Source organism: Papilio polytes, unplaced genomic scaffold, assembly GCF_000836215.1.
Source record: "Papilio polytes unplaced genomic scaffold, Ppol_1.0 DF824269.1, whole genome shotgun sequence".
NCBI lineage: Eukaryota > Metazoa > Arthropoda > Insecta > Lepidoptera > Papilionidae > Papilio > Papilio polytes.
Window position 1 is genome coordinate 5,571,993 of NW_013524935.1, and position 23,279 is coordinate 5,595,271.

At 34.8% G+C, this 23,279-nt stretch overlaps 2 protein-coding genes across 2 annotated transcripts in view; both read left to right on the top strand.

The window, feature by feature from the left end:
* Positions 1 to 18,264, top strand: part of LOC106109957 (somatomedin-B and thrombospondin type-1 domain-containing protein) — a 19,360-nt gene extending 1,096 nt beyond the window's left edge. The window contains exons 2-6 of the mRNA XM_013291619.1: positions 13,476 to 13,764; positions 15,409 to 15,603; positions 15,867 to 15,990; positions 16,271 to 16,347; positions 17,399 to 18,264. Coding sequence (XP_013147073.1) covers positions 13,533 to 13,764; positions 15,409 to 15,603; positions 15,867 to 15,990; positions 16,271 to 16,347; positions 17,399 to 17,601 — 831 coding nt within the window. The 5' untranslated portion in view covers positions 13,476 to 13,532 and the 3' untranslated portion in view covers positions 17,602 to 18,264. The remainder of the gene's footprint in view (positions 1 to 13,475; positions 13,765 to 15,408; positions 15,604 to 15,866; positions 15,991 to 16,270; positions 16,348 to 17,398) is intronic.
* A 905-nt stretch (positions 18,265 to 19,169) lies between these two features.
* Positions 19,170 to 20,368, top strand: LOC106107028. The gene has a single exon (XM_013287710.1). The coding sequence runs from the start codon at positions 19,262 to 19,264 to the stop codon at positions 20,321 to 20,323; it is 1,062 nt and encodes a 353-aa protein (XP_013143164.1). The 5' UTR covers positions 19,170 to 19,261; the 3' UTR covers positions 20,324 to 20,368.
* Positions 20,369 to 23,279: the final 2,911 nt, after the last annotated feature.

Here is a 23,279-nt window from a genome sequence, read left to right on the forward strand (position 1 = left end):
TCAAACATCAGATAAAGTTGTCTATGGAGCAACTTGATTCAGCCCAATGTGCGTCGCGTCCTTTCTGAAAACAAAACATAACCGCAAAGAAACAAAAATGCCTTCCCGCGGTTTGCTAATGAAAAAAACACAAGCCTCCATTGTCATACACCTCCGGGATTGTCTATAATTGTCACCAGCATGTTGTAAACTTTATCACTTTATAAACCGGTAAGTTACAAAAATTAGAAAATTGTCGGTTGAAAAATTTTTTCTACTATGAATTGACCATTGCCCATATACATCCGACTTTGTCGATGCGTTACCTTTAATCGACAGAGGAGGAGACGCACAGATAAAGGATATTTTCCCTTCTTCTTCCCCTAATCTACTTCCTATTGACAACCATTCTCTATACTAAATGGATGGCAACGGGATGACGACTAAAATTTTATACCTTTCTCTCAAATAAAGATTATTTAGGTTTTAAATCAATATATTATAACACTTACTTAATTTAATTTTAATAAAATATCATAAAATATAATAATAATTTTAATGAATTATAATATTCACTGCGACAGTTTACAAACTGACGACATAGTTCATCTCTAGTCCGTTAACAAATTGTCCAAGTTTACATTCTATCGGTGACATTTACGAAGCAAGCTTTATACACGCTAGTTCGTTTAGAAAGGACCTTTTGATAAACAATACGTGTTGACACAAACAACACAATAACATTTCGAAGCTTTTCCTCTTTTTTCTTAATGTTTTATTAATTTCTCGCTTTGCCTGTTCTTTGTTTATATCCAAGTTGTAAATGTTTTTGTTATAGCAATTTTCTTGTTTGGAAATTAACCATCAAACATAAACAAATAGGAACCGACTCGACATTAGGCTCCTAAACATTTTTAAGGTTTAATTAATTTACTAAATATATAAATACATTTATATCTTTGTATACACAGACAGTCGGCTAACTCGAGTTAATACGTTATCAATGCGAGAGACAATGATTAGAACCGTTGACCGTGCGAGGTCATTGACCCGAAATCTCTGCTATCTACCACTTGAGAATTTAGAGAAAGAGGCCGGAGAACTCTTATCATGTACTGGGGCAGAGGTCTCCGGAACAGATTGTGCTTTCTTGTTAGAAAATGTAACGACTATTAGATGACTCGTCTGGAATTCTTCGTTACTCTTTGACAAAACGGTCCTATTTTGTGTTCTATTAGCGTTCTATTCTTAAAATTGAAATTCGAAAATTTAAGAAAGATGCGTTTGCATTTGTTTTTCATTTTCATTGTTGTAATGTGTGTTTTAAAAAATATGAATATGTTTTTAAATACCTCTGTTTTTGCAATTACGACACGACACCATTGTAAAACATTGAATAACGAAACCATTTTCAGAGTTTCCGTGGATTTTTTTAAGAAAATTGTACGGTGTTTCCGTATATATGTTTATAACGTTTGATTTTTAGTTTACGATTTTATAAGTCCTTTATCAAAAAAACAATTAAAACTAAACACTTTTGCCCCATCAGACCCGAAGCGATATTTTCGTCAACTCCGGCAATATCCGGTCTCAACAGCCGCCGCTAGAGGTCGTTCTCGGTTTCATTTCAGAATCGACCTCTTAAAACCTCTTAAATTCGACAACCTTCAGCTAAATCGATTAACTTTAAGATTTTAACTAAAGTACACTTGAAATTTTAATAAATTTCAACAGATTGTAACATCAAGTGGTTGCGCTTTAGGTAGAAACCTTTAGCTTTACAGTTATTCAAAGATTTCTTAGAAAATACTTTTGTAAGATAGCTTGTTGAAATTCTAAAATAATTAAATCAAACCAACCAATATTTTTAAATAAAAATTCGACTTACATCCTTCTCCACAGTATTCATAAAACCCACTTACTAATTTTAGACTTCATATAGAATCTATCAATGACATGTCAATATTCATTTTCATTCATATTCATTCAACAGTGGTAGAGCCCGCTTTAACAACTTCGCACGAATGGGCCGGCTCGCCCGGTAAAATACCATGACCACACAGAAAGCAGGCGTGAAGTGGAAGCAATTCCGCGTTTCGTCTGATGAGTATGGTGCCGGAGGCCTAATTTTGGTCCCTTTTCCTTTCCACCCTTTTCTTGAGAGCAAAGGATGGGAAGGAAAAGTGGATTTGACGGTGGAGGAGATGCATAGGAAGGGGAAATGTCCTCTTTATGTGCGTCTTCTCTTCCTATGCTAATTACGAGTAGGCAACGCATCTGCAATTGCGGATGTTTATGGGCAGCGGTCGCTTTCCATTTCGGTGGATTCGGGTGGCCGCTTGCTCGTTTGCCACCTTATATTATAAAAAAAAATATTATTTCTATCGTTTTCTACAATATTATAAATCATCTATCATATATCTTGGAAGAATGTAACGTATGATGAATGAAAGATAATTTCTTTCTTTCAAGAAATCTATTATTTGAGGCTATCTGAGTTCAAGCGAGCAATGCCCAACATGTCATCGCACTGTATTGTAACCAGTTTATCTACGCTGCTATTCAATATATATAGAAGAGACGGATGAGAAGGAAAAATGGATTTGAAGATGAAGGAGACGTATAGGAAGAGGAAATATCCTCTTTATGTACGTCTTCTTCCACCGTCGATTAAGAGTAGGCAACGTCGATTAAGTATAGTTGCAGTCCTGAATTGTGTACACTTATGAGTTTCATTCAAAGACAATTTACACTATAACTTACATAATTATACTTAGAATGTAAACTATCGTATGTATGAAACGTAAATTTTACAAGACACAACGAAAAACTCGATTCAATACGAAAGCAAATATAAACATACAATAGACAATCAAATCTACAGTAATTATTTCTATTGTTACTTTAATCAAAACACAAAATAATGTGTAAATCGCAAAATTGTGACTTACAATAGTCTACTTAGGAGCCATCTTTATTGACAAGTAACCTTGATGCCTTAACCTTAAGGTTAACAAAGAAACCTAATATCCTCCCTTACAGAGAATACTGAAGGCTCTAAGTTTATCAATAGCGTTCAACAACTTAATAAAGCCGTATCAGCTATTGTGGAAGGCTTAAAGAGGTTTTTGTGTCGACATTTTCTTGACAATATCTATAGCGAGGGAATCCCAAATCCTCTGAGGCCGGATATTGCGTTATCCAGAACGAGGGAATTTTTCTGATTTCGCCACATCGCAGCGTGCGGAAGCGATTTGTCAAAAGATTTACGGTAAAAGGGATTTGTTTAGTGAACTTATCTAACAAATATGAAATCGTTAGTTTAGCGTTTATATTGGTTATAATGCAAACAAAGAAACTATCGTATATTTAAATCGCAAATGCAGGACAAAACTTTAAACATTAATAGGATAAATTACGATGTATCACACATGAATATACAATGATTTATAGTTTTTTTTAACGTTTACACAGAAATACAGATTAAATGAATTAAAAAGGAATAAAGTTTAAATTGCAAATTTGAGGTTTACATTAGTCTACGTAGGAGCCATCGAATTGTCAAGATTTTTTTTTCGCCTTATCAGTTCATTATAGACAAAATTAATTGACTTTGACAATCTATAAAATATCCTACGAGATCTCAACTTTTAAACATTATCAAGAAATCATCAGGCCGTTTCCCGTCCTTCGCTGCCGCCTGTGACTTGCGGCGGACGCTAAAAGCTTTCCGCAACAATGGGTTCCGTTAGCCGTGAATTTATTAGGCGGTGACGTCACCGCGACTGCCTTCGGTCTCACTTTGTACACAGCCTTGCCGCCAAACACCGCTAAAGGACCATTATAATTATGAATTTCTAAAGTATAAACAAAGTATTGTAAAGTTTTACCAGTAAGGCTTCATCAAGTAACGATTTGTTAAGTATTTCTTAAGAATTTTAAGCGAAATTTGGTTTTAATTATACAATGAGTTATAAAATATTTTACTATTTAACTTAGGGTAAGTTAATTATGTCCGTAAGTTAAACATAAGTTTTCTAGCGAAAATTATTTTTTTTTGTTATAGCATATTTTTACATACAGCATAAGGTCTAAAATGGAGTTAAGACCGAAACTACTATCTAGACCAGACTTTTTACATTAGTAATTGAAGAGCTACGTTAGTTGGTAGCTAAAACGGAAAGATATTCCTTTATTGAAAGTCAAACAGAGCGGATGATCGATAAACGATGCATGGTTCACCTGCAGTAACGACTGCGCTTCCTCTAGCAGTCGCTTGCTCCGGCAGCCAGCGAAGCAGTACTAAGGGTAATTGAAGCGCTCTTTGTGAACGGATAATTATATTGAACTGCAATGCTCACTACCAATCTCACGATTGTACCTCGAACTACAAACTTTGTCTCGCACAAGATGTTTCTATTTATATTTCTGCAGCATTCGAGTGAATTCAAATTTTGTTTGGTCTATTACAACTATGTTTATAATATTTAAGTTTTCCATTTCATTCTACTTAAATAAATGGACAACATACTTAAAACTCATTGGGATAAATCACCCGCTCAATGCTTCCATCTTGCGGCAACGGTCAAAAGCTCTCCCCGGTATTGGCGCGGGCGTTGTCCGTGAATTTATTGTGGCAAAGACTATAACGCTAAGTGGGCCTGTCGCTTGCTTAAGTTTATGTTTATTGCTGCCCTGCTACTGCTTGAAGGCCGTTCTCTTGATTCTTTACAGTATTGTCTCTAACAATTGTCTGAAAACAACTTTGTTACTGTACCTGTTTAAATAATGGTATCACATACATCAAAACTACTGTCTTTTTTTTTAAACTGGCTTTTATTCACGACATCGTCCGCGCGGAATAAAAAAATATTTGGTAAGTAACTTTTTATCTAGACTTTTTTCCAAATCTGTGCCTTTCATCGTGTTCCTTTCAGCAGTTTAGGCCACAAACTCTAACAAACATCCATCTATCCAAACTTTCGCATTTATAACATTAGTTAGATACAAAAATTTGCGCAGATATGGTGTGTTATTTTACTATTCTAATATGCAAGATATCTATAATCCTTTTAAATACTTCAACATAAGAGTTTGAAGAACATAAAATAACACCGAATGACGTCACTCGTAAAATTGACATAAAACCACCTGCACACATTACCTTGTGGCAACCGTAATAAAATGTAACACGATTTGCATTGACTGTAGATACCTTCACCGTTTATCTCCATAGCTCTCACGTGTATTTTATTTGATAAGTTCAATTTATCTAAAGTACACCTTTCTAATGTTTGAATGGGTTTTAAACCATTTAAAATTTTCCTGGTCCTCCATCAACTCGTGGACTCCCTATTTTGGATCCAGACACCATGGACCATTTGGCTGCAGTGGACCACTTTGAGAGTCACAGATATAAAGTCAACGGCCCTCAAAGTAATTTAAGTGAGACGCTTAGTGGTTTTAGTGAAATAATTTCAACATTAAAATATCAAAAGATTACTACAGCAGTAAATGTGACTTGTGACTTGTTAAATTGTTACAAAGCTTAGGCAATTAGTTAATGGATTTGATTTTGTTCGCCTTTTATCGTTTGTCGAAAGCTTTCGTGTAAATTACGTCCATTGTTTTAGCAACTTTATATATATTCTAACAAAATAAATTCGATCTTCGGAGCGATATTCATTTTAGTTTCAACCTATTTATAATTTACGTTTTAGAGATAATTCCTTAAAAGCTTCCACCAATTATCAGTTTTTTTTAGTATTTACTTGTTAGTATTTTTTTACAAGAATAATCTCGCTCAGCGCCTACTTAAATTTCAATTAAATTTTGTCCATAATTTACCTCTTTTGTTCTGTACAACTTAATTATTCAACAATGAAAGAACTATAGCTGAAAATTACTAGCGCTTTACAAGTTAGAGAGGTTAAAAAACTAGTTAAGTAGTAAATTGTATTAACAATTCGTTAAAGCAGTTTAAAGTGCTCTCGCAATGGTGAGGGGCAGTTGGAAGTTGAGCTAATTTCATTAGCTCACAAAGAGCAGAGCAACTACGCAAATTACTGCCACTACTTAACGCTATGTACTATTGTTACTTCGTCTACGAATTACGCAGAAGTTTGCTTGTAAGAAATGTCTACATTACTTACAAATAGCTGTCGCACTTGCATGTTAGATACTGACGGATGCCAGCTTGACTAAACTATCGCACAACTGTTTTATCGCTTTGATTCCTATATTTTATCGATCACATAACTTAGATATCATGCTAAATTGCTTAGTTCTCTTATTAACAATGTAATACAATATTAAAACTGTTATAAAGATATCGTTTTTGAAGAATGATAATCGAATAATATTTTACTTTAGTTCTTTGTTTGTCGATTACAATTTCTATGAATTTTCGATACATTGAACACGATACTTGACCTAAAAAATTCCATGAAAGGGAGATTATACACTGATCACTAATTACATTCCCCCGGCTGGCATCGATCCTGCATACCTGACAGTTACGTCAGTGTACACGCGCCTTTATGATTGAATACGCTGAATTACATATCCATATTCGTAAATTTAACCAATACATCATTTAATTCCGGCAATAATGTGAAAATATGGCTAACTTCGCATAAAATAAAACCGTAGTTACTTTTGTATACTCCGGGACGAAGGCGTAATAAATCAACATCGTCAAAACTTAATGAACACTTCCACTGCGCCGACAACTTTACCTGTTGTAAATTTATTCACCGCACGTTTATTACCTTTAGGAAAAGCTCTAGAGGTCGCGGAACTTTACATGTAGCCTCTTTAAACTTTAATTAGCATAGTAAAAATATTACTTTATCTAAAATTATCAACCAATTTTTTGTAATGTAAACTATAACAGTTTGGTTTTTTATTCTCCTTTGTATACATTTCATGGAACTTGTCTCCTGTAGTAGGTAGCCCCGTGTCAGGAGCCAATTCCTTCCCCCAATACTTCATTACAATTCTTTTAATGTCTACCCAAAGAAAACAAAGAAATACGTTACAATTAATTAGTTCTTTTGAAACTATTAAAAAAGGTACAAGAAAAAAAACATTTTTAAAAATTTTACTAAATGTCTTTGTAATAATTTTAATTTCTAATTTCATGATAGCGTATATTTTAATATCTTATGTAAAACATTCTAACTCCTCTTATCAAATTTAAATCCCATTTTAGTTTAAAACAATAACTAATATTGTAGTCACCGAAATTAATAAAACAATTACGAACAAATACTACCTTTAAAGTCAAACTAAATACACTGATCATTGTATTTACATCTCTATTCTACTCAGTTTAAGGTACTTTTTTGTAAAACAATTATAACAGCATAATATACTAAAATCTTTTATTGTTCAAAATGTTTTGTACTTTATGACTTAGGTAATAAAGATGATTTTGCTTTACCTAAGTTTTGAAAGCAAACTCGTTACGTTCCTTCAAGTAGAGCAAGATTAACGATCTCGTTCAAAAGGTGCGCTGGAAGATAAATTATATGCTATTTATAAACTCATTGCAACTAAATTATTTCGTTCGGAAATTTATCTGCCATCCGTCAAACTTTCAAAATACACTACGAAAGTCAAACTTAGTCTACAAGTCTGCTAAAATTTACGTAAAAAAACCTTAAAAAGTTTCTTTTTAATGTATCCATATCACATTAAAATCTCTAATTTCAGTCGTCGTGAATCCACTCCCTTCTTAAGCATATCCTCTTTCACACAATCCAGCCATACTTTCTTCGGTCTTCCTCTACCTTTGTAGCCATCAACATTCAATTTTAACACTTTCTGGTTTATGTTCCCATCGTCTAGTCGCATAACATGTCCATAATTTCCTTTAATCTATACACAGTTGCGATTTTAATCCATATAGAGTAAATAGATTTATGAAACCCCACTATTAAACGTCCCTTCTGTCAATTTAAACTGAAACGTTTTTCAGTTGTACGTATGTAGCGGGTTTAATTGCTCTCGACTTGTGCAGATCCGCAAAAACCTTTTAGATGTATTACTTAGAAAAAAGACTCAAATTAAAGCAAGGTTTCTTGATTACCATACAAAGTAGTATGACATACAGGGTGATGCATATAACAAAGATGTCTACAAGCTTAACCAAAGTCTTTACAACCTCATTTTTATCGTCACTACCGAGCTTTATAGTCGACTCAATAAAAGCTCGCTAAAGCTCTCAGAGATCCGCATCTTAATGGTGCCGTAAACATCGGATACGCGGCGACCCATCCCCACTTGTATGATAATCTATTCAACTGATTCAAACTTAGTAAAATGTAGTCGATCAAACAGATGGCACCAACGTATATAGACGTAAGTGAAAAAAAATTATTTTTCAACAGTCACGTGGTCATTAAAGTCACGCCAATATTACGTATAAAATTAAAAATCTTATAATTCAATTATCAATTTTGTTTTTAGAAAAAATAAATTACGTATAATTTAAACACCGCAAAAAGTGTTTGTGCTTATAAAACGAGTTGTGGAATTATACGTTGGGTCCGCGTTAACTTTTCCATGCATATCCTAAAACGAAGACATTCAAGAAATATACAGACTTGACATAGAAAACATTTTTACAGGTAACTTCTTTGTACGGTTATATCTCAATGTGAAAAAATTTCAAGGGTAAACTCAATACTCTATACATTTTTTTAATGACCTAAGATTTAAATTTGAAATATATGTTTTTTCATTCAATATCATAAGTTCAAATAAAAATAAAATCCAGGTCAATTCAACAACAAGATGCACAATAAAGTTAAAGTAAACACAATATGCACAAGATGAAGGTGCGCTTCAACTTAAAGTTTCAATAGAGAGTTACAAAAGCTGTATAACTTCCGCGTCCCCGCAGTACCGAACTCTTCTGCTCTTGAATCATTTCTCTGTCCATATTTACAGTAACTTTCCGTACAGCGCTACAGTTGTCATAATTATTCATTTTGACAAGCTATTACTTGCGATCTTTTCTGTGTGAAATTAAAAACAAACTTAGTAAATAGGTTTTATGTTCTGTCAGAAATTGTTCTACATCTGTTCCAATACTTCAAGATAAAGCTGTTTCGGCGATACGTAGTGACTGTTTAACTTGTTACCGACAGCGCGGCAGCCAAAAATACAAAACACTTTTATCAAATTAATATATCTATATTCAAAAACTTATTTACACAAAAAAATATACAAAAACTTAAAACTCCAAACTATATCGATCACATCTTGACTTCTTCTTTTATATATTTTCTTTTACAAACGATTATTGCCTTGGTGGCCAGTATGCAACCTCTTTGGCTGTATAAATACTGCTTGTCAGCCAAAGAGGTTGTATTTTGCACTCAACAGTGACAACATCCATCCATCCAATAAATCATTCTGAAAATAGTTCGCTTGGTATCATCGGAACTTTGTCTATAAATACTGAAGGTTCATAACCTGAAGAAATGCAGCATTAGGAGTTCAAAGATAGGGAATAAATAACATAATTCTCCAATAAATAAATTAATTTATCTTTAATCAGGCAATTGTATTGAAATAAAGAAATATTCCTTTAACTTACTAAAGCGGATAACTTCAAAGAGTCGTGTTGCCGCGCGTAAAATACATCGCATGATGTTACAATACGTAACCGCGTAAGTAAAAAGTATATTGCTGTCTCTGTTATGTTAATGAAAAGAAGAGAGATGACTACGTTTTTGTATCCCTGTTGCAGTGGGTATCTTGATGTACTGTGTGTAATTCAAAGACAGCCGCTATCGACCCCAACGAGCCAACGTTATTATTGCTTAATGAACTGAAATACGTTTTGCATGTACTCCCGCCAATATTCAAGTTGTTAAGTTGATTTTGGTAAAGGAAGGTTTACACTGTGCAATAATGTAATAAAAATCGTTTTCCCGTAAAATGTTAGTTTGTAACTCAACTAAATTTAATTCCCTTATTCAAGACGTTAGGTTTATTTATTTTAAAGTCATTTTAACTTTGCAGTCATAAAGATTATTCGCATATCATCGTTTTACTACAAAGCTTAGTACTTAAGTTACCTTTTTGTAATCATACTGACAATTAGGAAATTATAATTCAGCCAGTTTTCACAAACGATAGATATCGGTCAATTAATAACTACATATTAAGTACTCGCGATTATCATTACTGTAATCGATTTTGATTTAAGTCAAAAAGCTTCGCTTTGCATCAAATGATTTCGTCACAAAATGCTAATTTGTGACGTCATTAAACGGATTATCAATAAACAAGTAATTAAAAGGCAGTTCTGAAACTAAGGACAATCTCAACACGATTATAGTAACAAGGTACCTATTACGAAAATTTCGAGAATCAAATTCTAGGATTACAATTAATGTATAATTTAAATTTAATTTTATCAATTAACTAGCTGTCTCAGTGCGACTTCATCCGCATAAAATTATGAAAATTTTATTTTATTTTTTACATGTGTCAAATTATCAATTGCAAATGTCAAAATGACATGACGATGACAAACCATGGCAACGTTGCTTCCTTGATGTTGGCAGCAACTTATGGTCTCTTTCCCACATTAGCGTTTTTATACAAAATATTTACCCCCTAAGTTTAATGGCGTGAAAATATATAGCCTAAAGCGTGACGTAAGTGTAGGGCTTTTTATTAAATAAAAGAATTATTCAAATATATGCTGTAATTGCTGACATCTTAGGCAACAAAGAAGTGTGTGATTACGCTTTATTATAATAGTATAGATATATAGTATAGATGATTTTTTATGGGAATAATAAAAAATTGAAGCGTCGGTGGCTCAGTGGTCTAAGCACTTGACTTGTAATCTACAGTTCTTGAGTTCGAATCCCGCTGTACCTATGTGCATTTCGATTTTTCGAATTTTCATATGTACATAATTTACTAGACGTTCTTACGGTGAAGGAAAACATCGTGATGCACATATCTGCGAAGAAATTCGAAGATATGTGTGAAGTCTTGGTTGACTATGGCCTAGTCACCCTAACTTAGAGTAGACTCCGAGCCCCTCGGTTGGGACATATAGTGAGCTGGTAATGATGAATTAAAAATGTAAACACATTTATTAACATTGCGTTATTTCAAGAGTCCTATTCTTGAATGTGTAAATTAAAACATACATAAATCATTGAGCGACAGTACTTCTACATTGAGTATCAGCATTACATTCGTGGTTAATTACACAAACAGTACAAGTGTTCAGTTAAAAGCGGATATAACACAGAAAATATTCATAAAATACGATATCAATTTCACTTGTTACAAGAAAAATTATCAATTATTTAGATTCTAAAACTAAACCCGAAAAATAGAAGAACTTTGAAGTAATGTCCATAAGAGTATTTGTATCTTCTTCACTTAAAAAAAAATCTTTTTAACTTAAAAAAAACTAATCAAAAATGTTTTAGTCTGAACAGTAAACCTTCATTAAGTTGGTATTTTAAACTCATAACGATTTAGTTTATCCTAGAAATTGATATAGTTTTTTTAGTATGATCCGCTTTCTCCTATGCATTAGACCGCGTCACATTGAATCCGAGGCCGCTAATATTCCGATTAATAATTGGAGAGCCGCTGAAGTTGGGAGCGAAATGAATACTGAATGTGCTACTTCATAAAATTGGAGGGTTCATTTCCTAATTAAAAAAGCTCTACGCTTTTAATTTAACTTAACTTAATATCGGAATTTTCCAGTAATTATACATTTCAAGTGATTATTGGCGTTTGTTTTGAACTTAGTTGACAACTAAATAGTGAATGTAAATTCTTACTAACATCGGCCGTACACCTTTGACTAAACTATCGCACAACAGTTTTGCGATTTTACATGTTTCGTAGCCAATTCAACTTTTTATTTGCACAATTAAACATCGAGTAGTGTGCAACCTTCATATAAGGTCATAGGATTCAAAGCGAGACTAAACAGTTGCCCGATAGTTTAGTCTAAAGTGTGCTCACGTAATAGGCTTCTAAATACTGTTTAAGAGATCCCTAAATTTAATTAATAATGAAAATGGTTACAAATTTTCTATTATAAGGTTTTATATTAATATCTAAAAATAATATATAATATCCATGTCTCTATTTTTCATTAGAAAATATGGATAACAAGAAAACTTTTTAAATAAGAATTTGTAATGCGAAATCTAATATGTAATCCAAACCTAACATATACGTTCGAATCAAAGGGCATTGTTAATACTTCCGTACTTCCGGTAACTGAGTTTATGAAAAGATAGGGACGAACTAAGCAGGAAATAGTAAGATTAAGTTATAGAACATCCGTTTCCATTGAATAAGTTAAACGCGCAGGACGGGATGAGTTTCTTGGTTGCCTAGCAACATTACTTGTGCGATCATAAATTCTAAGGTTCCTTTTATTATGTAAACGCATTAAATTATTCACAATGGTAGATAAATGAGATTTATTTAGTTTTTAATTAACCTATTTTCTAATGTGTAACAAATTCCATAAACTTATAACTATGTGAATGATTTAACAAATTTAGCACGTTCGCACGATATCCTATTGTGTTTCTACAAATTGTTTGTGAGCGGATGTCACGTGGATCTACTGTCAATTCGATGTGTGACAGCCCTAACGACGATATTTCACCCTCACGACTGGTGTTTTAAAAATGTATTCACGTAAAAAACACGTACGAAATAATGTTAATATTAATATTATTGTTTGGTCATTTGTTAACTTATACAATATTTTACAATAATGGTAGTAGAAAGGTGCTTTTTTTTATATATATTTTAAGATCTTATATCATTTCTAAGTCATCTACAGTTTCACAACTATTTTAGTTTTAATTTCCTTATTTTTATGTCTATTAATTACTTCTACCAACCTTTAAAAGTTTATTATTATTTACATTAAAAACTTCTTTCATTTTTAAATCAGTTATAACATTTATCTACGCGCCCTTTAGCTCAGCCACTTTCTTTATCTCGGCGTCACCCCGACAGTTGGAGGTCGTTGCCCCACCCAGGGTGCGGATCACAAACCAGTTTCCGCTGATAACATCCTTATCACCACTTCACCATTTGTTCTATTTACATATATTGATAATTACGTTGATGAAATCAGTCTTACAATAGCAAAGTTAAATGTATTGATATATTTGTTCATGGTTCATGGTGACAAACTTTGTTGAGGAGAAACGGGTTTGGTGGAGGATGTGATGCAGAGGTAGGGATACGTCCTCTTTCTGTAAAATGCAATTGTCTGTGCAGCGCTCGCTTCGCTATCTTGGCGAATTGGTCATCTTACACAATAATTACTTGCAGTTCTCTCTGTATTCATCTCCTGAACGTTGACAGTCGTCCATGTCCTTCTCCATTACATCTTTCTTGCTTGACTACTCGTAAATTTTTCGACTAAGAAGACTTAATTTTCAATAATTATTATGTTTTCTTTGTTACAGATATTTCATACACTAGTATCCAGTATCAAGATTATTCCAGTCCGTAACTTCAACACAATGCTACGTTACTGGATCTGTTTGGCGAGCGCGGTGTACTTAGCGGGACAGTGCTGCGCCAACTCCTGCCGTGATGCCAACCTCTGCTGCCCGGGGAGGGACAGCTCCTGTGTCGTGCAAAAAGCGCACCAGAACGCCATCATCGATGACGTCAGCGATAAGCCCTGCTACTGCGACCACGCTTGCTTGAAGCTTGGAGACTGCTGTCCCGATTTTAGGGAGACTTGTGGAGGTAAAGATCTAAAATATATTAAGACTAGCTGTTACTCGCGACTTCGCTTGCGTAAAATTGAAAAGTAAAGTCTATGTTACTCACTGATAACGTAGCTTTTTAATATTGATAAAATTTTTGAAATCGAGTAATTAGTTTTTGAGTTATTTCAATATATACAAAAATATAAATCTTTCCTCTTTATAACATTAGTAAAGTCTAGACCTAAGTGTTACAATCTACAGTTAGACTGCAGTGTAAAGGGCTAGAAAATGAAGTATTTTATTTAATGACGTCATTGCACATCGTAATATAATACAATGTTGAAGATCATTTAGCTTATTTTCGCGTTGTGGAAACACGAAATTTACTGCCGCGTGAGCGATGCGGTACACACAACATCTGCCTAATGAAAAATAAATGTAACAACCTGTCTAAAAGCGCCACAGGGCCTAAAATGTCGCCATCAGTGTACATCGTTTACCAGCGACTTTTAGAATTGACAGGAAATTATAAACTGATAAAATTTTACCTAAAAAACATCATGAAATCAATTAAGATAATTTAAAAAAACATTTAAAAGCAAATGTTTTTGGAATGTTATCGCTGGTTTTATTGTCGCTAAAAGAAACAGTCGGTTTTCAAAGTTTCACGGTAACATAGGTGTGCGTCGTGTCCCCGCACCTCCCCTCTGTCCCCCATGTTCACACATCCCTGTATTTAGAGTTAATGCCCACTCACGTGCCGCAGGGGGCGCTAACGGAGTTTTATGTTTTTAGAAAAGCTTTCAAAGCTCGCATCGGATATAACGATATTATGTTAATATACACCTGAGAGTTTGATGGCGTACATACTTACACGTTCTTGATACACCGATATTTTCACCAGACTTTATAATAATTTTCATACTTTAGAAATACATAACAAATATATAAGGCAGCAGAAATTGTTAATATATTTTGCCATGAAGCTTGTCCTTTGCAAAAATTGCCCATTTCCTGGAAAATGAAATATCAAGAGTGTTCAGTCGTAGTGCAACGACTTGCCGACTAAAAGCACTGGTATGGGACATCCAGTCCGTAGCTGCCTCGATCCATATCCCTGCGCTGGCGAGCAAAATGAACTATTTAATATTCAATTCCTCTTTTGTGTGCAGCCGGGCCGAGCTGCGGGGAATTAACTCGGAAATGGAACTAGTATTTAACATTTTAATCCCGCTTCCAATCTTTGCGTTCTTTTGTTAATAAACTATCAGCACTCGTGGGCAGTATTGTGTGCACTTTATTCGATGATTTTAGTATTGTACGCTTCTTTTCATTGCTGATTTCAAACGTATTAAACCGTGTCGTGTCCTAGTTCTATAAATACAGTCCCCTACAGAGCAGCAAAGCGCAGTCCGCAACGACCTGACATAAATTGACTGACATGTCCTGATTTGATTCTAATTGGCTGATTACATTGTCTCATTACTGTCCTTAATAAACAATTAAAAACCACTAATTCTGTGAGGATCGGAAAGTGATGAATTTGATTTAAATCGGATATGAGGATATATGTATAGGGATAAAGTCCTATTTGCCCTACAAGTCTGGCTGGCTTATTAAAGTTAATTCTATTTGTCTGTTGTGGGTCTAGATTGAAATAATAAGAGGTCGTTTGTTCCAGTGACGGATTGCGTGATATCAGAGTGGGGCCCGTGGTCGGAGTGCGACACGGGCTGCGGATCTGGTAGTATGCAGAGGACGCGGCGCGTGCTGCAGGCGGCGGCGCGCGGCGGCCGGCACTGCCCGGAGCTGCAGCAGCGCCGTGCCTGCCAGGCGCACCATGATTGTGCACCAGACAGCGATATACCGCTTAGAGGTAAAGGAAAGAGAAGACGATAGCACTCTCAGCTTATATTAATCCACTACTGGACTATGACGTATTTTAATTATTTTCACATTATATCTTGAAGTACATTCACCCATTTCCTAAAAAGGTCGACTCAACAAAGTTATCTCTATGTACTCGTACCTATCTCATATGTTAATCGGTTCAGATTTTCTAATTTATTTTCCCTGTGTGTGTGTGTATGAATCCTAATATTCCTTGTGCATATCATAATGTAATTATCTGTATCGCAGAGGAGTCAGCGATGATCCTGCCAGGCTCGTTGTCCGTCAGCCGGCACTCTAACGACACCGTCGATATACGCAAGAACCTGCGCCTGCGCAACCCTGACGACCCCGAATCCAACTCGCACAGGGAGTGAGTTATTATAACATAATTATTAACTTCTAGCTTTCACCCGCGACTCCGTAAGTTCTTTACGTCTGTGCCAAATGTCATTGAAATCCTGTCAGCCATTTAGGCTACAAACTCTAACAAACATCCATCCAAACATCTAAATTTTCGCATTTATAAAAATAGTAAGAATTGCAATGTAATAAACAACGGAAATAACAAAAAAAATCCTGTTGTAATTTCTTTACTTTATACCCCTGTGCATTTGTAATTTGAACACTTTTATAGGCTGCCATATTTTCAGATACTGCGTGCAGTTTGAAGTGTTGAAAGTGTCGAAGGCGTGTCACCTCGACTCCGAGTACAAGTCGCTGCGCGAGGGTGCGTACTCAATGCAATTTCAAACCTATTCGCATTTTATTAGGTCATAAAATTGATTTATTACTCAATCATATCCCGTACGAAGGGTCATTTCTCATCCGTGCGAGAAAAGACAATCATTTCCCTGCCTTTATGGCGCATAACGTGTTCAATATGTTTTATAATAATTTATTATCGTATACGTAAGTTTTATTTATTGCATCGCTTACTAAGTTATAGACGAAATTAACACAAACACTAACATTAACTAGCTCAGAGTTGTTGATTACTAAAGTTTATTTGTCAATTTAAACATACACTAAGGCACAACTGAGGGGTCTATCACGAACATTTCATAATTCGGTGTTCGTAACGTCATCGAAAAAATTGTTATTAGCGTAAAGATCACTGTCAAATTTAATACAAATTTTGTCAAAAACGTTACGGGTACTTTATTGCTTCTTGTTAGATCTCCAGATGATTTCTACAATTTAGAAATTATTTAACAAGTTCTAGGAAATAACTAGAACTTGTTGATTTACATTAAGTTGTTCGGACGCTTCATACTGAAATGAGGTAAAGGAAATATTTATAGGAAAAATAAATCTCTCATATATTTAGTTGATGCAGTTATGTGCTGCATAATTTGCTCCAACGTGCTCTCACGGAGCTGTACTATGCAGTGCAATGTACTGTGTACTCGAGAGCAATTCAGTTCACTAATAAACGTAACTTGTTACATTTAATATGCAAATTGTTATTGTTCATTTCTCTATTATACTGCCAGATATTATGTGCGCTTGAATTGTACGAGCTGAAATATTGCTCATAAATGTATCTTGAACAAGCAAAGTTAAACAAATTACAAAAGAGATTTTTAATTTAGATTTAAGAAAATAATGTATTAAAACTCACACAGTTTTATTTATTTATTTCGTTTGTAGTACACACAACAGTTAAGTTATTTGACAAACACAAAAGATATAGAATCACCAACACTGTGGATTTCCATGACTGTACTTTAACGTAGGAATTTCTGTTTGCCATATTATTATATATGTTTTTTTCTCAGGTGGTACAGTCTGCGTGATGTGTGAAACGGCAGCGCTACGACGGGACCTGAAGTGGCGGTGCGCTGGCCATGGCGTAGCGGGCCACGCTACAAGGTTCTACGCGCTCGTAGCGCCCCATTGCCACGGCAAGTGGCTTAGGACCAAACAGGACCTCGACAAGAGGGGTGACTGCTGCTCCAACCCTGACTTCATATTCGTTTAAGAATAATAATAGAAAATAGATCATAAAATACGTTGTTGATTCGGAATGTAAAAAGTTTCTCTAAAAAAAAAGTTTAAGAAACGAAAATAAGTTGCACAGTAAATTTAATTAAAGTAGTGTTCTATTAAATATTCCGATGTTATTATAATTTTATTTATTTGGCACAATAACGTAATATGTTGAATCGTCACGAAATGTATTTGAAAAATGTAAGTGTAATAAAAATGTAAATCTAAGTTTTTAGTAGTTAGACTACACTAATTTTGAAAAGTCGACATTTTTAATAATATCCCCATTATTTTGTATTTAACCATTCCTATAAAAGAGATAGTTCTTAAACGCAACCATCAGCCTGGTTTGTTAAAAAGGTATTTAAAAGATTTAGGGGCTGTCCCACCACTGGTTGATAGGGGCTCAGATTAGAGAACAAAATTCGATATTTCCATCACATATTTTTCACGTTGGATTATTATCAGACAATTTACAATGAAGTGGGACAGATCCTAAGTGTTTGTTAATCACAATTAATTTTAAGAGTTCCATAAATAAATGTACTTGAAATTAATATTAGTAATAAATTAATTTGTTACAATTGAAAAATATTGTATGACTCTCAAATAACATATCCAATGTAACTTGTGTAAATAAAAATACTTATCATAACTTTGTGTTTTATTTATAACAGCCGTATACTGAAACGAATCTTAAACTTAAACACGTCGTTTTGTAAATGCCACTCACAATCTGACAGACATCAAAATTTCAATTGACTTTAAAATGCAACTGTGGCCTTATGATTTAAAACGTTATATATTCAAATTTATTTTACTATTCGGCCTTAAGTCAATCAGATTCTAACTTAGTCATCAAGTAAATGATACCCAATTATGCTAGATATAAAGAAATAGGTTTATAAATAACTTAAAAATTCACTTAATATATTTTAATCTTTGTAACACAATAACCCTACACAATCTCGTATTACATCCGTTTCTTGCATACGAAACATGTTTTGACGAAACCTTATAACCATCAAGATATAAACTTAGTGGTTTTACTGAATGCGGTTGGTGGCCTCGCGTGTTTTGTTTTTAAATTCTTTATGCAAAAGGAGATAAAGATACAATAAGCTAGAGCTCCGATTACACTGTTAATCGCTTTAGCGTTTCGGATATTAAACATGGAAGTAGATACAAACTAAGTAGTAACTTTATACTTTTAAGAATAACACAGAACAAAACAGACATCTCTTGCAGTAAACATACTGGCGTCTAATCATCAAAATTGTATTAACGAAAGCTCATTTTACAAGCACAAAACACTCTGCTTTATATTACATATCACATTTCCGCAAGATAACATTTCTCTGAGCAATTTTATTTCGCTTCTCCGCGTGACTGTACAAGCAAATAATCGAAGCGCATCGCCTCAACCACTGGATATTAAATACATATCTCAAATACATTCCTTCGGAAATCAGTTCTGAAAAAATGTAGGAAACAATAAAAATAATATACTATACCTTTTTCGCGTCTTAAACACTGGCATTACGGTTTTAAGTTTGACATTTCACTATATATCAAAATTGTAAAATGTCAAAGTCCAATGTCAGTCAAATAATACAACTCTTTCAGTTTTTCAATTTCTAAGTAATTCTAAAATGGTGACAACAAAACGTTTATCAGGTTTCGGTTCCAGCGTCAAAAGATTCGGCAAAAATACCGGCCATCCGAAACTAGACCCCAACGGACTGTACATCACACGCGCAGAGGGCTGCGACCCCTGCCTCTACCACCCCCAGGACATCGATATTATATTCGATTTCAATAAGAACATAAAAAACCGCGTTGACCCTTGGAAATATAAAAGTGACCTTGAGGAATGGTCGAAGAACTTGGGTTACAGAAATCAAAAGGTCCTCGACCGCAAGAAATGGTTCGACTCCCTTCTGGGCCCAGCCTGGCACGATATCCAGTTTGAGAAGAAGTGCGAGCCTGCCTGCCACAACGTGGGCTTCGGGAGAACTCCTCGCTTTAGACCCCCAAAAGAGTCCGTCCCCGGGCCCGGCACATACCACAAACATGTTCCATATAAAGTACCCCACGGGCCTCACTCGAAGATGCAGACCTTCGAAATGCAAGAACCCTGCAGGTTTAAAGATCCCGGCCCCAAGTGGTCGCTGGCGCCGAATCGATACAACTACATCGACAAAGACAACATAGAAGAGAAACCGAAGAAGATAGTATCGTTACGAGGGCCCTACGACCTGTTCACGGGGAAACGCGACGGGACATCGATCAAGAATCACTTCAACACGATGAAAGTGACGGCCGCGACGTGGCCGTACACCTTCAAGGGCTGCATGGAGACGTACAAGCGATCACACTATGGGAAAATGAACAAAACGAACAGGGAGCAGCCCTGCCGCAGCCGGAACACTCTTGTGGATCTAACGATGTGCAACCGCAAGCCGGGGGAGCCAGGGCCGGGGCAATACGATTTGGAGCGTCCGCGCCAGTTCGTGCAGAACGCGCAAGGGTTTAATAGCAGCTACGACCGTCCGCCAGGCTACCGGCGCGCGGTGGTGTGGCCCGTCGTCGGCCGCTACAATGTGCGCTGCATCAAGTACCGCGTGCCCGGCAGCGGCCACCGCCACGCCTTCCTAAGTAAAATACAGCGCACCATCGGCGCTGACCTGCCTCAGCCCATGAATACTTTCTAAATCATTCTATGAGTAATTTCAAAACAATCTCTTTTTCAAACAATTCGTTTTATTTACAACGAGAAAATTGATGTATTTATTACAAAAAATGTGTATACTCGTAATACATCCCGGAGTTTGGAGTTCGATTATAGTGTGGATGTTGCGTCCAATTAGGAAGAAATCCTTTGAGATGAAAGCGAGTTGGAGAAATTCTATTTAAGGTATAAAAAGGAAATTACTATGGCTATAACTCTCTGGGGAAATCATGGACATGATTGCGTGCGGAGGTCAATACGCCTGCATGCAGCTCGGCGCCGGCGCTACAATTCAATACTACCATATTTGCTCGCAGCTCATTATGTCCCACATTTCCTATCGGGTATAACCTGCGTAACTCATATAGCTAATATTTTTCCAATCTTTATTTGAATATCATAACTCAACTTTTCATTCAGAAAGGTACACTTTTACTTGTACCTTTAGAACATTAATTTAATGCTTTTGCTTATTCTCTCACAATTCGACGTCAGCCAATCTCTGTTTAGGCATCTTTAGTTTTCAGAGGACTGTACAAGCTTTTTGCTTCGGTAAACATTTTATCAAGGAAATAGAGATGTCACTTGATTTACAAGTAAAAGACGTCTGTAGTAGTGTTCTATGTGCTTATATGGCACACTACTCGATTGTTGATTTGGCTGCGAAACAATCGACAACCACGCAACAGTTAGCTAGAGTATAGTATTATAAAAGATGTAATAATTCAAAGAATGCTGCTTACGTCACACATTAAGTCTACGTTAGGTCTTGTTTCATGAACGACATCCTTCCAGTCAGTCTTTAGTAACTTTTACTTTATGTGAAATTGCATTTCTTGAACAAAAGCAATTAACGTCGCTCCCAGAGTTAATTGTTACATTGAAACGTGAACTGTTGTTATTTATGTATATCGTGACTTGAAACTGACTCCTTTATAGTAATTTTAACAATAGTTTTTAAATACAAGTAATCAAGTATGTACATACCGTATAGATTGTTATAATCTTACTAATATTATTAGATGGATGGATGTTTGTTAGAGTTTGTAGCTTAAACGGCTGAACGGATCTCCATGAAATTTGGCATACATGTAGAGGATAGTCATAAGAACACATAGGCTACTTACTTTTGTTTTTCTTAATTCCGCGCGAACGTAGTCGCGGGCGAAAGCTAGTGTTTTAATAATAATCTCAATCGTACGATTACTAGAATTTTATACGTAATAAATGAACGTCGTAAGTTCAGATGTTGGTAGTACTTAGAGTAAATCCTACCACTTTATACTGATCCTTGCGAAATGGACGCGGGCTTAGCGGAATGGTAGATATTTATAAATTTGATGAGCCGCGCGGTTTCTGAGGACTTCTTAATATTTATTTATTCTTTTATTTCATGAGGGACCACGAATATAACACTCTGGATTATTAGGGATTTATAAATAGAAGGTGACACATTTAAAAAAAAAAATTGATTTAACACTAGAAAAATGATCTGAGGTTGCTACATAACAGCCATCTTTTAGCCCTAAAATTCAGTAATGATAATTATTACTTAAACAACTATTTCTAATTAAGCAAATACGATTATCAAACCAATATTCAACATTTTCACTTTGCAGATGAACCTCTAGATTCAAAGAATCGAATCCGGCTTCAAATTCAACACAAAAATGGAACAAAATCGGTAAATAAAAGCTTGCGAGATTTCAATCTCAGTGGGCCAATATTCGGTCGTATTTACTTTGTCGGATACTCGGACGTATGTACAGTTAGGGAGATCAGCGGTATTTTTACAGAAAAATTGTTTAGTTATTATGTAACAATGAGTTGTCCAAACGACAGGATAATATTAAGTCGTTATCCGTGTACCACTGATAGTTTTTTTGTACAGTCACATTTAAAGGCTACGTTATGTTGGTCATTGTTCCGTCTCGATGCGTACAAAACGATAGTACAATTAGATTAGAAATTGCGACACTGACAGATTTCCCGATTGTACAAATTCCTGTTTTGCATTCGTACAATCTGCGAAAGATTTTCAACTTTTATTATCTGCCTACACAAATATAATAAAAACATTATTTCTGTTATAAAGTTAAGGGATGAAATACTATATGTTTAGTTAATAATGTCTTTTTTTTCACTATAAATTCCCTTTGTGGTCGCTCTCCATGAGAATGCTTGCCCAAGGTATTTCTATTCTGCAGGCGATTCGGAATTTATATGAAACTACGAGAATTTCATGACTTAGTTATTAAATGAACTGCAGCATGTAGTACTGTCTATTTTCTTGTATGTGTCACTAGCAAATCGTAAATACCGACTGTTTGTTATTTACCTAGAAAACATAATGAAAATTAATGAATTATTTCTATGTTTTCATGTTCATTATTTTAAAAATCTTTACGATTAAACGCGCTATGTTAACTACATAATGTTTTTTTTTTTTCATTATAAAAATTCGCAGTTATTTTTTTAATCTATATCGATACTTGTATACTAATGCTAATAATATGTGAAATTAAAAAATATAGCCTTATGTTACTTACTGATAACGTAGCTTTCAAATGGTGAAAGAATTTAAAATCGTCCAGTAGTTTTTACTTGAATTAAAAAAAATACGAAAATACAAATCTTTCCTCTTTATAACATTAGTATACTCGTAAATAAAGATTTGTAATTTTGTATGGATTGAAATAACTCAATAACTACTGGGCTTATATTAAACATTCTTACACCATAAAGCTACGTTATTAGTTAGTATTATAGGCTACATGCGGTCGAAGTTACAAGCAACAACTAGTCAAAGATAATAGAAAAGAAATTCGCTTGTTCGATATATTTCACAGAAGAAAGAAATTTATAATGTCAGGAGCAGTTATCCCGCGTTATTGAAACAAATGCCTTAAATCCGTCCAATTTGTGTAACAAATGTGTGC